Below are 21,352 nucleotides of genomic sequence, written 5' to 3'. Positions count from 1 at the left end.
GGAATATGGGTTTATCCATCCTTGGAGCTCGGGATCTAGGGCTGTCAGAATGAGACTTAAATTTTCCTGAGTTCACCTTAAACATTCCTTTATGCACCATTTACATCAATTTTCTTGGCCATTTCAAACCATCAAAAAAATGAGGAACATGCGCTCCGGAGTAGACGGAATATCGGTTCATCAATCCTTGGAGCTGAAGGTCTAGGGCTGTCAGAATGAGACGAAAATTTTCCTGACTACATCTTAAACATTCCTGTATGCACCCTTCACATAAATTTTCCTCATTATGACAGCCCTAGACCCCCAGCTCCAAGGATTGAAATGAACCGATATTCCGTCTACTACGGAGCGCCTGTTTCCCATTTTTTTGATGGTTCGAAATGGCCCGCCAAGAAAATTCATCCGATTTCTTGGTCGGCTATTTTCAAAACTATCGAAAAAATTGGGAAAGTGTGCTCCGTACTAAACAGAGTATCGGTTCATTTTGATCCTCGGAGCTGGGGGTCTGCGGCTGTCAAAATGAGACGAAAACTTTCCTGAGTGTAAACACTCCTCTATGAACCCTATGGGTGAAGCCATCCATATATAAATACACCCTTTATATATACAGGGTGGGTGAAATTCGTTGTCTACTGAGGGGATCTCGAGAACTGTTGCAGCTAGAAAAAAACAGATGGCACATTCTCGAGCTCTTTTTTTCATGACTAATGCAAATCTGAAAACAGACTCGGCCTATCATTTTTAGACTTACACACCATTCACTGGCTGAGACTGTCTAGACCTATGACGGAATTCAGGGTCATTGCAGACTCGGAACTCTCTTACACGAACATCATCAATGAAACACTCGCTTTGCTAAGAGGAGCACCAAACCATTGAGCATATCCTCAATGACTGTCCAGCGGCAGACAAGGTTCGCTCAGACTGGAACTGGGGAAACTTATGAGCTCCCCCTCTGATATCATCTTTTCCCTTAGGAAGATGGCACTGGAGGTGGAGGTTAAGCTCTCTGGGCTTGTTTGTGTGCAATAATAGACCGCTTTGGTCGCGGTAGCAGGTCTGGGGGATCCGACCGACACGCCTAACAAACTGTAACTCTCAAAAGATATACTTTCCTCGAATGCAGGAAGGCAGGGGTTTCAAAGTTTGCAATACCAACACAATACACAAAAGTTGGAAATGGCATATGATTATTGAAAAGTCACGACGCACTCTAGGGAATAGTAGCTCATAATGAAATTAGTAGTCAAAAGTCATTCTATGCTTTTCTGAAGTCGGCTGAGCTGAAATCGGAAACGAGAGGATTTGTTTATCAAGATGGAGTTCTACAAGATACTAGAATATTAGATGGTATAAGAGGAATATAATGCAAGTGGTCATCCCACCATATTGCAGGGCTTGCCGTGATCGACGAAAACTTTTATGCACATTCTGTCCGCTTTCAGAATTCATACTTCACATGTGGTTTAACTAATGAAAAGAATTGGACAACCCATCCTCGATTCCTTATCTACAGAATATCCTTTTTCCTTATCACTCAATTCCCTGAAATCTGGACGACAAATATGTCTCGTTCTCGCCATTATCAAGAACCATAGAGTATATCTATGGTTGCTCGATCTGTCGGAGGAAAAAGTAAAGCCATTTTTTCTCCTTCCGATTTTTTATGAAATATTTCGTTGCGTAAACCAGGTACTGACAATAACGAACACAACAGCAACAAAATCATCCCATTTGGTGCAGTCGTTTGAACTTACAAAGTTTTCATAGATTTCTTTTATTTATATAGATATAGAGAGACTCAATGCGAATTACCTACTTCCATCGCAGACCGGGACGACTGCCATAGTTGGTTCCGGGCCAATAAACGCTGAGGTTATGATTTCCTAATTTAGAGAGGTTAGATCTGCATTCGAATACATGTGCCGAATTGCATTCGTTCGCTGCGAGAAATATGATACGTCCGTTAGGATTTTTATTGATCTTACCGCCCAGCCCCTATCAAGCAGGTGATTGATGCATATGTTAATGGCAGAACGTTTCACCTGAAATGCTGTTAGTAGTCCGCCCAGACTAACAATGAGCTCGGTCAGCGGTTTGCGAATATGGCCACCGAACCTAGAGCCATGTTTGGCTCTGGAACCTACAGAAAACCAACAAGGTCCTTGTATGTGAAGTTCCTTGTATATCGAAGAGCTAGGATGTAGGCTAAGATTCATATTCATCACTATCCTCATCGAACTCGAGAATTTCATTCGCCGTCCATTTAACTACCCTGAAAGAGTAGTTGACTCTCCAGACTGCCAAATTGTTCGTAGGATGAACGTAGGGAAAACTAACAAATGTGCAGTTTAAGCATTCCTAATTTAAGATTTCTACAGAACACCACTCTCTCTCATTCATTTTTTATTGAAAAAAAAAAAGAAAATGAAATATATCACGTTTTTAAAATTATTTTTACATAATCACTAAAGCTTTTCTTGACAAAAAGACACTTCAAGAGTGAAAAAAATTCAGAAATACATTTCCCCAAGTGAGCAGTCCACAAACTAAGGATGAGAGCAATCAAAAATACATTGGTGTTTGGAAAAATTAAAGTTGTAGTAACTTGAACCAATGTTATAATACGATCACGTCATCGAGCTCGAATAATCCTACTATACCAGATTCAAGAACATATGTGGCAACTACGTTGGACGCCATAACATGCTAATGGTGAAAGATTGAATAAAATTCGGACGCAGCATTGTACTGCATATGAAAACAAAATATACACCGGACGCACTAATGGTAGGACCATGAAAGGACGCAATAATGTGCGTATATCAACTTCTTTATTAATGAAGATATTTGAGATCTGAAACGACCAAACTACGTAATTTTTTGCGTAGATTAATATACTTCGATCAGATTCCACCTAGGTAGCGTATTTCTGGGAGACGCAATAAGGTTGCTTTATGAAAGGACGCAATAAAGTATGCCAGATGTATATATATATATATATATTATTACGAGATGCTCCTCGTACTGGAACGCTGACGCCAGCTTCGTCTTCGCGGAAAGTGTTAGTGCGAGAAGAAAGTGATGACTCGGATTCTTCCAGAATCCAAGGTTTCCATGTGAAAAGAGACACATTCTAGTTTAGTTCCATTTTAGAATTCATTCTGTTTGTAACTCCTTTCCGCTCTGTCCAATTATAAAGTCATTTAGTTTTTCAAAATTGTGATTTATAATTGAAAGAATAAAATTCTTTTTAAAAACAGAGTTTGCGGATCGAAAATCATAATTGGCGCTGCGAACAGGATTTCGCAACGGTTTTCGGTTTTTTCAAGAAACGAACTAACTGAAAATAGTTTCCACTAGTGAACACAAACTGTTCGAGGAACCCCGTTGAGTTTTAACTCTTAGTGCGAAATTCCAAACTTCACCAACCCACTTCGACCAGAAGGAAGGACGTTCCACCCTAGGATGCAAATCTTGGTGTAAGTCCTATTTTCCACCACATTTCCTATATCACCAGTATTCTTTATTTCGATGACAGACTCATCTCATCAATTAGAGATAATTGCTGAAGAGCCAGAAATTTTAGAATCTTTGAATTCTCATAATATTCAAGAACGCTTACTTAGGAATAATCGATTTCGGCCGTATCCTATTAGAAATAACGAAATGAATCAAAACTCTTCTAACACCCCAACACTCCCAACAGTAGCCGACCCTATGTCTAGACAAGACATCCAATTATTACTTAATTCTATTCCAGAATTTTCACCGGGTAAAAATTTATCAATTTTCATAAACGAGGTAGATAATTTAGTCTTACATTTACGTGGCAGACTAACAACCGATCTCGAATTTTGCTTGAATTTTTCGATCCGTTCGAAAATCTTAAATGAAGCACGAGACTTCATCTCTTTCCAAAATGCGACGGATTGGCCTTCGATCAGACGTGCTCTCCTTCAGAGATACGGAGATCAAAGGAACGAAGAACTATTAATTGCTGCGGTTTCACAATGCGTCCAAAAAAGACACGAAAATTATTTAGATTATTATTGCCGAATTTCAAAAACTCTGAGTGATCTCTTACAACACCTCTCTTTGAATATACAAGACCAAAATCTATTAACTTATAAAAAATGCGAAGCAGAGAAATTGTCACTAAAAACATTCCAAGCAGGATTACTCGAACCTTATAGATCCTATATAAGCAATTTCGAGTTGAAGAGCTTAGAAGAATGCATCAATAAATGTAAATTTTATGACAACAGGAAACAAGAATGGGAATATTCCGAATTTCTTCGTAAATCCCAAGAAACCAAGAAGCCTTTGGCACAACCTCATTTCAAACAGAATCAAAATTATAATGATCATTTACCTAGATTTTCTAATAACAGTTTCAACCAAAATTTACCAACAAGATTTTCCAATAGCAACTCTAATCAAAACTTACCAAACATTGTTTTTCCAAATAATCAACCTTTGAGAAATAATCAGAAATTTTTCACAAATCAAGAAGTTTTTGGTACTAAACCAGGGTCAAGTATCTATAAATCGAAGCCAGAACCGACACCAATGTCAATTTCGACCAGAAATACAAAACCGACGCCTATGTCGATTTCTACCAGAAATTCGAAATTCCCACAAAAACAATTATTCAACGTACAATTCAAACCCGATGATGTAATCGATCATGAAGCTGAATCTTACGAACCCGAACATTCTGAAGAAAATGTTATGAATTTTTCCGAAGAAGATGAGAATTATTATTACGAAATGGATGAAAATTTTCAAGAAGCTCCTCCAGAAATCCCAGGAACTTAGATCTCAATTCCTTGAAAATAAAATCAAAACTTCCTTACATTTATCTTCCAAAAATAAATTTGAAAATTTTAATAGACTCGGGTGCCACAAATTCAGTCATTAATAGAAAACCAGCATTTGAGAAATTTTTCCAATTTTTGTTCAAAGAAAAATTCAGTGTGTCCGGATTAGGAAATACAATTAACGCTGATGATAACATCAATATTCCACTGTTTTACGAATTAGGAATCCTCGACAATATTCATTTACATGTTGTCGACTGGCATAAAAATTTCGATGCTTTATTAGGAACATCCGATTTGCAAAAATTAGGTGCAAAGATTGACTATCAAAACCACATTTTGGAAATGAAAAATTTGAAAATACCTTTTAACCTCGAGTACTCCACGAATAAACTTAAACCAAATAAAACTATAGCAAGAACATTTGTAAAAATTCCAGTATCCCTAGAAAATGGTGACGTTTTACTACCCGAAATTAGTTTTAAAAAATTCTCAACACCAGAATGTATAGCACGAGCAAAAAATGGTATTTGCCTAATTCCTATTTCAGAATCAATTAACGGGAATTTAGAGATTAACTTTTCGGAAAGAATACCCGTGAAATCAATATCTGAAACAGAAATATGTGCTCCTCAAATTGAAAATTCTAAATTAAAACTTTCAAAAAATATTCGTACGCAACACATGAATTCTGAAGAAAAACGAGAAATTTTGAAACTTTGTAGTAAATTCAAAAATATTTTCTATAACGAAAACTGCGATCTCTCTTTTAGCAATACTGTCAAACATAAAATAAGAACGAAAGATGAAGAACCCGTTCACGTTAAATCCTTCAGACACCCTCACAGCATGAAAAAGATTATTCAAGAACAAATTCAAAAACTTTTAGATGATAATATCATTCGTCCATCTATTTCACCCTACAGTGCTCCAGTTTGGATTGTAGACAAAAAGAAAGATGCTTCCGGCCAAAAGAAATATCGTATGGTCATTGATTATCGCCGTTTAAATGAAAAAACCATTGAGGATAAATATCCGCTCCCGCGAATAGAAAAAATTTTGGATAATTTAGGAAAAAGTTGCTATTTTTCGACACTCGATATGGCAAAAGCCTTTCACCAAATCGAAATGGACGAGGAATCAATAGAAAAAACTGCATTTACCGTGAATAATGGTCACTACGAATATCTTCGTATGCCCTACGGATTGAAAAATGGACCCAGTACATTTCAACGCGTAATGGACAATGTACTTAAAGAATATCTTCATAAGTTTTGTTTCGTTTACATGGATGGCATTGTCGTATTTTCAAAATCATTACAAGAACATATTTGCCATTTGAAATCAATTTTTGAAAAAATTAGAGAATTCAACCTCAAAATTGAACTTGACAAATGTGAATTTTTGAGTAAAAATGTCGAATTCTTAGGACACTTAATAACTCCTGACGGAATATCTCCGAATCCTTCTAAACTGAAATCTGTTGAAAAGTACCCTATTCCACGCACAGTGAAGGAAATCAAATCATTTTTAGGATTAATAGGTTATTACAGACGATTCATTCAAAATTTTGCTCACATAGTTTCTCCCATGACCAAATGCCTTAAGAAAGGAGCGAAAATTAAAATTGATGATCCCGACTATGTAAATGCTTTTCAATTATGTAAAGAATTATTGACAAATGCTCCGATATTAGGTTATCCAGATTTTGAAAAAACATTTAAATTAACAACAGATGCTTCAAATGTTGCAATTGGAAGTGTATTATCACAAGACAACCGCCCAGTTGCCTATTATTCAAGAACCCTAAATTCAGCCGAAAAAAATTATTCAACCATAGAAAAAGAACTCCTCTCAATTTTAGATTCAACAAAACATTTTCGACCATACCTCTACGGACAAAATTTCATAATAGAAACTGATCATAATCCCCTTGTTTGGCTTTATAAAATAAAAGAACCTAATTCCAGGCTCATAAGATGGAAATTGAAACTTGATGAATTTGATTTCAACATAATTCATAAAAAAGGAAAAGAAAATAAAGTTGCGGATGCCCTATCGCGAATTGAAATCAATAACAGAGAAAATGAAGACTCTTTATTATCAGAAAATGACCTAAATATAGAAGTTTCCTCAATTTTACCTAATATTAATGATCTTCCGGTACTTAGTGATGAAGAACTTGAAAATATTTTGAACCCCCCAGACAATCGTCAAAATAACGATGATCCCAATCATCAACATGAAGCAAATAATAATGATTCTAATGCCACCATTCATTCAACTCAAGAAGACAATGGAAAAGTTATTCCAATCACGGAATCTTCTGTGAATATATATCCGAATAGAATTATTCTAAATATGGGCGAACAATACAATTTAAAATTCACAAAAAATTTTCAGAAAAATACTTACAACATAACAATAAGACAAAATTTCATGGAAAATGATTTTTCAACCTTTTTCAAAGAAATTTTTAGACCGAATGAATCTTACGGAATATTTTTCAGAGATAATAAATTACGACTCCCTTTCATCAGATTTTGCAAAGAATCCTTCAATTACTCCGTGAAACTTTATATAAGCAACACCCTTTTATTAGATGTACCTTGTGAAGAAAATCAAGTCGAAATCATTTCAGAATATCATGATAAAAACCATAATGGTATTTCAGAAACATTTAATCAATTATCGAAAAAATACTATTGGCCAAAAATGAGGAATAAAATCACAGAAATCATAAATAAATGCGAATTATGCCTTAAATCAAAATACGAGAGAAACCCTTATAAATTGAAATTTTCAGGTCCCCTCCTAGCTAAGCGACCTTTCGAAGTAATCCACATTGATACATTTTCTTTTCAAAATTCGAAGTTTTTAACAATAATTGATTTATTTTCAAAATACGCGCAATCATACCTTTTAAAAGACGGCACTGCTTTAACAATTCTCAATAAATTACGTCATTATTTTTCACATCACAATATTCCACAAAAGATTGTTTGTGACGAAGGACGAGAATTTCAGAACAAGACTTTCACAGAGTATTGTAAATTGAACAAAATCAATCTACATTTTACAACAGTGAACAATCCGAGCTCAAATTCTCCAATTGAACGATTCCATTCAACAATTTTGGAAAAACTCAGAATTCTCAAATTGAAAAACCCAAATGAAAATCCAGCTAATCTCATGATTACAGCAACATTGATTTATAATCAATCGATACATTCAGCGACTGGTTATTCACCTTTTCATTTACTTTATGGTTCATACGACAAATTACCAGAATTTGATTTGAATATGACTATTTATGAGCAGTATAACGAAAAACGAAAACAGGAAATTTTGCCATTTTTTGACCATATTTACGAACGAAATAAAAACAAAGCTCAGAAAACATTAAACAAGCTGAACGAAAAGCGAAATGACCCTCCAAATTTAGAGCAAGCAGAAGTTTACGTCGAACGAAACAGACCGAGAAAAACGGATCCACCCTTCGAAAAAATTATTGTTGAACAGCAACAACAAAACAAAATAAGTGGTCTAACTACAAAATCAAGAGAAACAACAGCGCACATACAAAAAGTCAAAAAACTAAGAAAAAACGTTTGTTCTTTTCAGGATACTGCTGATCCTCCTGATTCAGACCCAAACAAACCAGGCCCTTCAGGTCCACGAAATAAAAAGTAATGGATACTTTGAAGAACCTTTGAGTCATGCCAAAATTCTTGATCATTACCATAATTTTCTTTTCTTCATAAATATTACCAATTTGCAAGACAATTTCGATCAGTTGAACGATAATTTTAATGACATTCAGAAAGACCAAACATTCGATGAATTACCCCGTCGACTTTTTCACCAATTGAGTTTGAATTTGGATCAAATCGAACAAATCTTACGAAAATTCGTCAATAGAAAAGTTAGAAGAGGTTTGGCTAATTTCATCGGAAAAGGTATTAAATTCATTACAGGTAACCTAGACGATGATGATCTGAAAACTATTAACCAAAATTTAGAAAGCCTTCACAACAGCAAATCTTCCGAAATCGAAAGGATAAATAAATTAACTTCTTTTGCTAATCATTTGTCAAAAAGATATTCAGAAGATTTGGCTCTGCTAAACGAAAATATTATTCATACTAAAGCATTATTCCAGAATATTGAATCTACCGAAGGATTTCGAATCATTGTAGAATACCAAATGCTTCAGTCCCAAGCACTCTTGAACACTTTATTAATGCTAGAAAGGACTATAAGTTTTGCAATGAGAGAAATTCCAAATTTAGAAGTCATTAAAGTTGAAGAACTTTATTCCATCGGGACATATCTTGAAAAAATTTATAAGACACAGCAACTATCACCAATTGATCATGTTCATCTTTTCAAAATAATCGAATATGCAAAAATGTCTGTCATTGGAACGGAGGAAACTATCACATTCCTTCTCAAAATCCCAATTCTCAAACGAGTAATTGCTTCATATTCCCGAATCTACCCTGTACCCAATACCCAAGATATTGCTGTGATCCCGCCAAGGACGTATTCCATCAAAATCAACAACGAGGAATATTGGACCAATGAAATATGCAAATCAACATTGGGAAGTTCGATGGTGCTTTGCCTTCAACAGCCTACCAAGGAAGCATGCATTCTGTCAACCCCAGGTCGATGCCAAACAACACTAGTGAACAACGACTTCAACATCATCCACCCGCTGAAGAATCACCAGCTCCTGACCCTCTTCAAAAAGAACAAAACAGTACTAGAAGACTGCCATGGAATTCTATTCAGGAAATCAATCCAGGGAATCAACCTTCCAAGTTCCACCTGCCGAATTATTATCGAAGAATCCATCTACGATGACACAGTTCCGATTTTCGAAATAACTGCCAAAAACATTTCGAAAATTTCATTGAACTCCACCCACAAAATTGAATTTCACCTGAGGCATCTGAAAGAACCAACTTCAATCCTTCAAGAAGCAGAAAAACTTTCAGACCAGCCCATGTACCTACATCCAATAACTCAGGTCATTCACCAGTCTACAAGTGTGATATTGTGCTGTTTCACAATTCTTGGAATCATCTTCGTTATAAAGAACAAAACAAGGATCTCCGAGTTAATCTACAGTCCAAGGAAAATCATACACGTAGAAATGGAAGACATCACCCAAGGCCACCCAGCAGATAACAGAGACGTTATCTCTTAAGGGGGAAAGTATTACGAGATGCTCCTCGTACTGGAACGCTGACGCCAGCTTCGTCATAATTATATATATATGTAAGAAATGAAAACACAAGTTGTATCGTGGGCGAAAGCTTTTATTTACAAAGTAAAAATGGCGGACGGTTATCTCGCACGTGGCGGTGCTCTAACAAAGGATCAGGTAAAAAGCGTACCAACCACTCGGCAAGGAAGGTCGGGTAATTCTCTCTTAGACCTATGCATAGAGAAAGCAGGTTACATAGAAGCACAGGGTGCACAGAGCATGAGTTCTATACTCTTATTCTTCCTTTGACATTCATCATCGGACATTATCATTATATTATAAAGGGGGTCAAAATTAACATTTGCTAACACGGCCATACTGACCATTGAAACGTCCTCGTTTCACTTATCTTAATAACAAACAACATTGTTGAAGAGAACTTGTAAACATAAAACAGTTTAATCTTGTGTACATGGCTCTGTTTGATGTGCTGGCTCGCGCTGCGGCATTATTATAGGTGGAAAAAAGAGCCAAGCGAGAAAAAAACCACCACCGCTTACATGCTCCTAAGTTGAATGTAAATTAGAACTGAATAGCCAAGAATGAAAGAAAATCAAACCTTGCTAACCAAAAGAAACTATTATCAGACTATAGCATTGCTCAGAGGTATACCACACAGGACTTCGCCTAAGTCACGGGCATGCGTGTCAATACTACAGTTCAGATAAAATAAAAGCGAAACCAAAAACAATAAAGTGTAAATTATCATGATCTACCATAGCATTGCTCAGAGGTATACCACACAGGACTTCGCCTAAGTCACGGGCATGCGTGTCAATACTACGGTTCAGATAAAAATAAAAGCGAAACCAAAAACAATAAAGTGTAAATTATCATGATCTACCATAGCATTGCTCAGAGGTATACCACACAGGACTTCGCCTAAGTCACGGGCATGCGTGTCAATACTACGGTTCAGATAAAATAAAAGCAAAACTAAAAACGATAAACTGTAACACCTGTTACACCAGAAAACAAAAATAAGCGAACCTCCCTGTTCTTCGCAATAATGACATTAAAACCATTCAAAGAAGCTAATATCTCAAGGCTATTAAGTTCTGAGCATATTAATTCAACTTAAATCGTATAAAACAGTATTAGCTTTTGTAGTGCAATGATAGATACAAACATTAAACAGTTAACATTTTCACAGTTTTTGTTAGATACACTGTCACATTGAAAATTTCACAATTGACAAGGATCTTCAGGCCAAATTCTTAATTGTTCCTGGCCTGCCGTGGTCGTTCTATTCTGGCCGCCTCTCCTTTTCATTACATATCGATCATTCGGTAAGACAGCCTTGATTTCAAAAGGGCCAATAAATTTTTGCTTAAATTTTCCTTCATTCGATAGATGTCACCTCCATGGAAATTTTCTGATTAACATCAATCGTTAACCTAGCCTGATGTTCGAGACCTGCCAACGTTATACTATACTCCTGGATTGCTCAACGGGAACATTTCACATTCTTGAGAGCGCTTGCTTGTGTGAATATTCATAAGAATTTACGTACAAAACAGATCGAACCTTTGCAATTGGTTTTGATTTTCCTGAAACATAACAAAGCGCCAGTATCTTATTTTCAATAGGTATGTTCCGACTAAGTCAGTCGACATGCTTGAAAATTTTTGTTATTTGACAATATTCGATTTATTCAATACTTTACTAATCGCTCGTCCAATCCTGACAAGTCTAGGTTCAGATCTAATGTGCTAATTGATTTTTACGAACAATGGGTAACTACAGTTTGACTGAACTTGTTTCTATCTTTTTCTTAACAAAATAAAAATCTTCAGTATGTCTCTTTCTATTACAGAAATTACATTCAAAACTGGATTTTTCTGGATCAGAATTAAAACAACGTTTCCTCACAACCAAACTTTTTATGCCCAAATTTTCCACAGTTCCTACAATTCCCATGAAAGGTTTTGTCTGATTCTGGTTTCAGTAGCTGCTTCATTTTTCTAGTTTTCTACTATTATCTAAGGCTAATATGGAGCGTCGGAATCCTATGAAGAAGGCAATTTCAGCAGCTCCATCTCGTCCTTAGGTTCTTGTAATACTACTCTTTTCTTTACTTCGGTATTAGTAATATCATGTGTTACCAAGCTCAAAACTATTTCCCAGGGAAACTTATTATAAAATTTCCTGATCGAATTCAACTTGACATGAGCATACTCTACTAATGAACTAAAATTTGCGCTACTTATCAACATGCTCTCTATAAGCCTCGTAGCCGGAGTTCCTTTCTCAGGGAACGCTATCTCTAAATCCCTAGAAAATGTTGACCAATTTCTAAGAATCGGTTTCCAATTTTGATAAAATTTGGCTGCACGGCCTTTCAGGGCTTGCCCAGCTTTCAATACTACAACAGTATCAGACATACCTGTTTCGAGTTTAATTCGATCTACTTCCTCAATCCACTCCTTGGTAGAAAAGGGTGTATCGTCGGGGTCAAACTGGGCTAACGACAATTGTGCGGTCACCACGTGGTCAGTGTCGTTCCTTGAACTAGACATGTTGGCTAGCAGCTCCATCATCTTCATTTGAAGTTGGGCCTGGTTCTCCATTATCCGCATTACCGAAATGGCTTCACTTTCTTGGGGAGCGTTGTTGAGATTTTGCTGATCCATTTTGGCTTACTCTTGTAGATTCTCACAAAACCCAAACGATTTTCACTCAAACAATAGGGTCCTCAATTTCTTTTTTCGAAAGAAGAAATTTAATCGCACTTCTGATGTAAGAAATAAAAACACAAGTTGTATCGTGGGCGAAAGCTTTTATTTACAAAGTAAAAATGGCGGACGATTATCTCGCACGTGGCGGTGCTCTAACAAAGGATCAGGTAAAAAGCGTACCAACCACTCGGCAAGGAAGGTCGGGTAATTCTCTCTTAGACCTATGCATAGAGAAAGCAGGTTACATAGAAGCACAGGGTGCACAGAGCATGAGTTCTATACTCTTATTCTTCCTTTGACATTCATCATCGGACATTATCATTATATTATAAAGGGGGTCAAAATTAACATTTGCTAACATATATATATTATCTGTGTCCCATTTAATGTTATTCGGTGCATGGGTTTATTGAAATTGAAAATGTCCAATGTTTCAGCATACTAAAATGGGAGATTTTCTGTCGAATTCCGCATCAGCTGTGCAAAAAGCGAAAGAAAAATTTTTGAAGACGAAAAAATCAGTGCTGGATGATGCAGTAGAAGATTTGTTCGAAAATAAAGTGAGAATACCAGAACCAGTATTTTTTTGTGCGATAGAACCAGAAAGTGCAGCATATCAAACAGCTCTTGACAATGCTTTAATGGAAATGCAGCGGCAAGATCCAAGTCTTAGAGTTACTCAAAACTGCGAAACAGGACAAACTGTTTTAGGAGGTAAATAAAATAATGGGTAAAACATATTATCAGGCAAGCGTGATAATGACAAATATGTCTCTTCAACTCCGTATGTTTTGCTGACATTCAAAAGAATAGATAGGTATAGTATGTTAATGAATGTTGTTTTCCTTTGTTTTTACTTCAAGGGGCCCTTACGTGGTATTGACGTTACCAGTAATGGAATTTTTTGCGTCATCGCCTCAGGTCATTATTATTCTTAACATCCTGCACAAAAAATTTTTTGTAATAAGTATACATTGCGTCCCTTACTTGGAATTTTTTTTATCATAATATGTATTACAAGCATTACAAGCAATCAGAATAAACATTCTATGAGCTCATTTGCTGGCTTTAAAGCTAGATGCTTTCAATTGTCGTGATAAGGTCCTGTCCAGAAGCAGTTCCAACTCAAATCTCTTTCAGATCTACTGACTATTTGCGTTTGGGTCGCCGATTATTTTGCACTTCAGTCAGCGGCTGAAGTAAAACATACATATGGCCTTCGAACCTTGTGTAATGTTTTTCGCTTTTTTCTTTGATCGCGTCCTTCACGTATGGTACCTTCAGGTCTTCGTGCAGAGTTTGATTTGTAACATACCACGGTGCATCTGTTATCATTCTTAGAATTTTGTACTGACTTCGTTAGATTATTGCCATGTTTGACTTACTAGTGCATCCCCAGAGCTCAATTCCATATGTCCAAATTGGCTTGATGATGGCTTTATAGATGAGGAGTTTATTCTCCAGAGTTAATTGTGATTTTCTACCAATAAGCCAGTGCAATTCCTTGACCTTAAGGTCCATTTGCTTCCTCTTCTTCGTGGCATGTTCTTTCCAAGTTAGTTTTTTATCCATGTGCATACCCAGGTATTTTACTCTGTTAGATACAGGTATTCGGACTTGGTTTATATATATACTGGAGGACATTCGCCCTTTCGTAGTATGAAGTTGACTTGTAGGGATATAGTCTCATTAATCTTTATTTTCCATTTTTGCAACCATGTTTGTATTTGATCGAGATGATTCTGTAACAAGTGAGAAGCTTCTACTGGGTCCTCATCGCAAGCTAAAATAGCAGTGTCGTCTGCAAATGTACACATTTCCGTACGTGGGTTAGAAGGCAAATCTGCAGTGTAGAGTAGATACAGCATGGGGCCCAGCACACTACCTTGTGGTACTCCAGATGATATCGGATATTTTATCGTTTATTCTTACTTGAAATGCTCTACTATCCAGAGATGATTTTAAAAGTTTATAGTATGTTACAGGAAGATACTGCTTTATTTTGTATAGCAACCCTGGGTGCAAACCTTATCGAAAGCCTGACTCACGTCAAGAAATGCGGAAGTGCAATATTTTTCTGGCCCAATGCTTGGTTTACCATGTGAACAATTCTGTGGGTTTGCTGTTCAGTGAAGTGAGCTGCTCGAAATCCAAATTGGTGGTGTGGTATCCATTGCTGTGTATTTGGATCTGAATTGAGTCTTCGCAAGACGAGTCTTTCCAAAATTTTGGATGTGATGGGAAGCAAGCTAATGGGCCGGTAGGAGGCTGCACTATTTGGGTCTTCACCTGCTTTTTGAATGAGGATTACCTCTGCAGTTTTAAACTGCTCTGGCCAGTTTTTATATTTCAGTATGGCATTGTAGATGTACTTGAGTAGAGTTACCGCCGTTTTAGGTAGCTCTTCTATAATTTTTCCTGTAATTCTATCAGTTCCTGCAGCTTTTACACATGTTGAGGTGATTTATATCATGTCGAATTTCTGCAGTTCTGAAGGGTTTGATGGGTGGAGTGCTGACTGGTATATCCAGCAGTTCTCTCTCTATTTCTATGTCTGCAGAGTTGTCGATTGAGGTAAATACTGATGTGAGATGTTTGGCAAATAGATGAGCTTTTTCTTCATCACTTCTAGCCCATTGGATTGTGTTTGATGTTGAAGTGTGACGTATAGCAGGTATGTGGGCCGTCGGCTTTCTAGAATGTTTTATTGGTTTCCATATAGAGTAGTCATATCTGTTGAGATTTGAGACATAACTGTGGAATGAGGCCTCTTTTGCCTCTTTGATTTCTGCTTTCAGCCGATTCGTTATTCTGTTCAGAATATGTTTATCTGGTGGGTAGTGTGTTCGCTGCCACTTTGCTCTTGCTCTTCTCTTCTGTGCTATTAACTCCTTAATTCTCGCTGGGATGTTGTAGGTGCCTTTTGTTGCTTTTGTTGGTGGGGTTACTTGTTGCACTGCATGTATAATCAAATTATTGAATGAGGACAGCACTTCCTCGATTTCATTTGCGCTTTTTAGACTGACATTTAGGCTTATCGAGTCCTCAATGTTCTTTCGATATTCGTCCCAATGGGTTTTTTTGTTGTGCAGTCTTAGGATAAAGGCACTTATAAAGGCACAAATAAAGGGAGAATGATCTGATGATAAGTCGTAGTTTGGTGATATGTCCATGTTCGACGGAGAGAGGCCGTTTGTCACAAAGAAGTCGAGAAGGTCAGGAATTTTGCTCGGATCTGTCGGCCAATACGTGGGAGAACCGGTTGATAAGAAGTTATAACCATTTTGTTGTATTAGACTGGCCAGTTCCTTTGGTGGTTGTGAGTCGCGATCCAAACAAGGTATTTTTGCTGTTTAAATCTCCTCCTATGAATTTGGGACCCAGCGTTGAGAAGAAGTCATTTATTATGGTGGCTTGTAGCAGATCTTTCTCATATTTGGGAAGTTCTACGTGGCTAATGGTATTTTTCACTATAATAGCGCTTCCAGCGTGAGCAGTGTTCTCTGGATGGTTGGTGTGGTACGTAGTGTAGTGCGGTATCCTGAAATAGGACTTCTCTGTGAAATGTGTTTTACTTATCAGTAGAATGCTTATTGCATTGTGGTGTAGAAAAACTTCTATTTCGTTTTTGTGTTTTAGAAGGCCATTGGCATTCCTTTCCGCAATTCTTAAAAAGTTAGTGGATTTTACTGATTAGCGTGGTCATCATGTTTAGCATCATGGTGTTCTGTTGGATTAATTGCTGAAACATAATTTTAAATTCTTCTAAAAATTGTTTCATAACATTGGTAATGTCACTAGGTTGTTCGGGTCTATTTATGTTGTTGGCTGCGTCAGCGTAGCTTCTCCTTGAATGTTGATATTGTAGTGGCGGTTTTGTTTGGTCTTGATGACTTTGTAACCGTGGGTATTGTTGCTGGTCTGGAGAAACAGCTACGTATTGTGTTTTATTTTGGTTGGGTATAGGCGTATTCTTGTTTTGCTGGATGTTTTGTCTATTGTTAGCATTGTTGGTTGTTAATATTTTATGGTAGAATTCACAACCTTTGTAGTTTGCTAGATGGGCACCGCCACATAAAGCACATGTTGCTGGGGAATCTTTACTTTTTTTGCAATTCGGTGTATTGTGTGGTCCTCCACATTTAACGCAAACGAACGGTCTGTTACAATATCTCTTGGTGTGGCCATATTGTTGGCACCTTGTGCATTGAGTGATTCCTTCCGATTTCCTCGGTTCCTATTTTTATTGCTCTGTTGCTTAGATACTTTATTTTATACACATCTTTATTATTTGGCGCTGGTTCTAAGTCTACAAAAAAGATATTCAATGGTTCTTTTGTTGATCTGTTTCTACCATTCATTATATTCCTTGTTTTGTGTCCATTACTTGCTACTTCCTGTTTTATTTCATTTCATCATCATTGCTGTATCCCGTTGCCGGAAATGAATCTACAAAAAGACGAAAAAAGGGAAAAAAAACAAAAAGAAAAGAAAAAGAAAGGAATAAAAAAAAAACAAAAAGGTGCGAACAGACTTATAATTTTTCAGGGCTAATTGCGACTGTGTGCTCTCCTGTGACTGTAGAGTCCCAACCGTGACCTACATATCTTACCACACTCCGGGCATGGATAGTCACCAACCAGATCTGGCCGCCGCTGTATCCTTCTCGAGTCTCCATTATAACTGTGTACCAAAGACCTACACTGTGACCTGTCTAATGCTAGTTGTTCCCAGTTATGATTGGCATTAACTGATTTTAGGGATTGATGTAGTGTATCCTTAAACCGCTTGTACTGGCCTCCTGGTTTCCGGGCTCCCTCAGTGAATTAGCCATATAGAGCTATTTCGGGGAGTCTTGTGTCTTGCATCCTCAGAATGTGGCCGCTCCATCTGAGTCGGGCCCTCGTTACTTGAGTCTCAATTGTTGTACAACTCGCGCGCTGCAAGACTTCTGCATTCGAAACTTTGTGGAACCATCTGATGTGCATTATCTGTCTTAGATGACGTTGTTGCGTTTGTTCAAGCTGTTTAATAGGTCGCCTGTAGGGCGTCCAGCTTTCGCTTCCGTAAAGAAGCGTTGGGAGGACCACTGCCTTGTAAACAGCTGTCTTGGTCTTCAGATTGAGGTCGTGATTTTGAAACACTCTATCCTTTAGCTTCCAGAATGCCCGTGATGCCGAATTGATACGGTTGTGTATTTCCGTGTCAAGGTTAGCCCTAGTATTTATGAAACTTCCCAAGTATTTGAACTGCTCGACCTGTTCTAGAGTTTCATTCTCCAGGCTGATATCTGTTGGAAGGCTTTCTGGCGGACTAACCAGGATTTTGGTTTTGTCGATATTGAGTCTAAGGCCTAAAGCTTCGTATATATGTTTATAGGTGTCCAACAATATCTGTAGATCCTCCGAGCTGCTAGCGATAAGTGAACAGTCGTCTGCATATTGAAGTTCAGTGATAAATTGGTACTGGTTTTTGCCCTGAGGCGCTTCAGGTTAAACAAGCCTCCATAAAATCTGAATCTTATCCCAACACCTCTTACAGGCATACTCATGTCAGCAATCATCGACACAGCTATGGCGAAAATATTGAACAGTAAAGGCGCTAACACGCAGCCTTGTTTTATTCCAGAGTTGGTTGAGAAATGGTCGGTTGTAGAACCATTATGCTGTATTCTAGCGGTGTTGTTGGTATGAAGGCTTTCACACACTGCTAAGAATTTTTCGGGTACTCCAAGACGTGCCATGATTTTCCATAGCGCTCTCCGATTCACCGAATCGAACGCCTTACTTAGATCGATGTAGGCTGTATAGATCCTTGATTGTTGTTCACGGGCCTTCTCTTGCAGCTGTCGCAGTGTGAAAATTAGGTCCACCGTACCTCGATTTGGTCTAAAGCCGCACTGGGATTCAGGCAATAGCTTCTTCAAGAGTGGAACCAGACGATTAGCCATAATCTTCGAGAGAATTTTACCGGCCACACTAAGCAACGATATGCCCCTGTAGTTGTTGTAATTCAACGTATCGCCTTTGTTCTTATAGAGGTTGATAACTAAAGCGTCTCTGAAGTCTTGTGGCACATCTCCCTGTTCCTAGATCTTGCGTAATAGTATTAGTAGACTATTGACAATGTCTTCATCCAAGGCCTTGAATATCTCCGCTGGAATGCCGTCTAGACCAGGTGACTTATTATTTTTCATATTTTTAATCGCACTTATGATTTCCGACATTGAGATTTCGTCATCAAGCGATGTCATCGGACTATACGCGGGGAGCAGGTCTAAAATGGACAAATCCGAGTCGTTATTTTGATTCAAGACCTGTGAGTAATGCTCCTTCCATCTTTCGAGAATTTTTCTATCATCAGTTAGAATAGCTCCATTAGTATCTCTTATAGGAAAGTTAGCTTTTCTGCTTGGACCATAAACAGTTTTAATAGCTTCGAAAAAACGCCTGTAATAATGGTTATCGGCGTAAGCTTGTATTTCCCTAGCTTTTTCTTTCCACCAGCTGTCCTTGATTTTTCTTATTTCTTGACGGACCTCGCATTTTATGTTATTAAAACATTTTTGGGCTGCAACATCGCTAGGTTTGTTAATTGCTGTTTTCATCGCTTTGTGTTTTGCCTCCAGAAGGGGTGCGATATGAGTTTCTTTCTCGGCGAACCAGTCTGGGGATTTTCGGTATCGTTCTGTGCCCAGTATTTCTTTCGCTGAATTTGTAAGAGATGATTTGAAGCGAAGCCAATGACTCAATGTCGTCGTCATAATCCGGTGGTGTTAGGCTATCTTTGACGGCAGCTGTGAAGCTTTCCTTTGTAGAAGGGTTTTGTAGTTTGGAGATTTGAAGGCGCTCTCTTAGTAACTTTGGCCTGCGTTGGTATTTTGGGAGCATTGAGATCTTCATTCTTGAGATTACCAGCCTATGATCAGTCCAGCACTCCAGATCTGCTCTGGGTTTAGTGACCAACACCTCTTTGAGATCTTTTCTTCTCACGATCACATAGTCGAGAGTATGCCAATGCCCTGAGCGCGGGTGGCGCCAGGTCCCCCTTGAATTGGGTCTCGTAATAAAGAAGGTGTTCGTTATACAAAGATTGTGTTCTGCACAAAGAGCCAGCAGACGTTCTCCGTTCGAATTAATGCTATCTGTGCCGTGTTTCCCTATTATTCCCGGCCATAGTTCTGTGTCTTGACATCTGCCCACTCTGGCGTTGAAGTCTCCAAGGAGGATAATTCGTTCCCGTTTTGGGATTTTACTTAATGTAGCAACGAGTGATTCGTAGAAAGTATCCTTTGAGTTGTCAGAGGAGTTCAAAGTGGGTGCGTATACTGCAATGATGTTCACAAACGTGTTGTTTGCTGCAGGAAAGCGTAGAGTCATTAAACGTTCTGAGATGCCAACTGGATTTTCGGTTGGCGGCCAGGTCGTTTCTAATGGCAAAGCCTACACCATGTTGTCTGATTTGGCCTTCTGGCAAGCCCTTCCAGAAAAAAGTATAAGCATGTTCTACCAAGCTACCTTCGCCCGAGAAGCGTGTCTCGCTTAAGGCAACTATTGCAATGGATGTTCGTTGCAGTTCCTTATCGATTAGGGCAGTACGCCTCTCTGGTCGGTCGGCCTTGGGGTTGTCTAGCAAGGTTCTGACGTTCCATGCTGCAAAAGCTATGTTCTTTTCATTGGCCGAATGGGAGGGTATTTTACCTCCGGATACAAATTTTGTCCTGTTCGACTGATCCATCTTTTTGTAGGAGCTGCGTTAGAAGGTGTTTAAAAGCTGCACTGGTAACGCTGCCAGTGCAACTTTGGTTGCGGTTGCGACTAGATTATCTTGTGGCACAGGTAACCTGAGACGACAAGGTCTGAGACGTAACTTAAGCAACGCAGAGAGCCATTTCCTGCTCAAGCCAATTTTTGGGCTAGGTGATTGTGAGAAACAGAGATATACCGCTCATGTTCGGTCGCCAGTGCCTCGTTCGTAGGAACAGGGTGCACCGCGAGAAGGTGAGGTTGGCATTTGAGAGGAGAGGCTATAAAACGCATCCTTCCCCCTTACACCCCATTTTCATTCATCAGTTGTGTGATGTAAGTTTTTTATCATTATCCTGAAAGCTCTTTCATCTTTGGGTTGGTACGTATGATGAATAACATTATTGTCTCGCATAAATTTTATGAGCTTTCTGTAAGTTTCAGATGTTAGGCTATTTTCTTTGATAGGGTTGTCAGGCAGGCATTCTTCTGCTACGCTTTTTAGTTTTTTGGCCATTTCAGGGTAGTGAACTACCCCGTAAATAAATATTGGGGGCGGTTTCAGAGTTTTCAATGCTATTTCACATTTTTTGTTTTTTGTGTTTCGTCGACACCCAGTGTATCAAATAGAACATCGTATCTATTCTGGAATGTAATGTTGTTTTTGCTGTTGTTGTTGTAGATTTTTCTTCTCTTTGTTGGCGCCGATTTTACTGATTGCCATGGATTTTCCCTAGACTCAAATCCTCGAAATTCTTCCGAATTGGTTGATGACATTCTCACAATGTATGAATTGTTTATTTCTGTTTATGATTGATTGGAATGATTTTC

The 21,352-nt window shown here is 38.1% G+C and overlaps 1 protein-coding gene across 1 annotated transcript in view; it reads left to right on the top strand.

The window, feature by feature from the left end:
- Positions 1-21,352, top strand: part of LOC123308569 (ribosome-releasing factor 2, mitochondrial) — a 226,114-nt gene that overhangs the window by 54,805 nt on the left and 149,957 nt on the right. The window contains exon 6 of the mRNA XM_044891290.1: positions 13,214-13,490. Within this exon, the coding sequence (XP_044747225.1) occupies positions 13,214-13,490 (277 nt within the window). The remainder of the gene's footprint in view (positions 1-13,213; positions 13,491-21,352) is intronic.

The sequence above is a fragment of the Coccinella septempunctata genome, chromosome 2 (assembly GCF_907165205.1).
Source record: "Coccinella septempunctata chromosome 2, icCocSept1.1, whole genome shotgun sequence".
NCBI lineage: Eukaryota > Metazoa > Arthropoda > Insecta > Coleoptera > Coccinellidae > Coccinella > Coccinella septempunctata.
The sequence above is the reverse complement of the archived record's forward strand: the minus strand, read 5'-3'. Positions and strand labels throughout refer to the sequence as shown.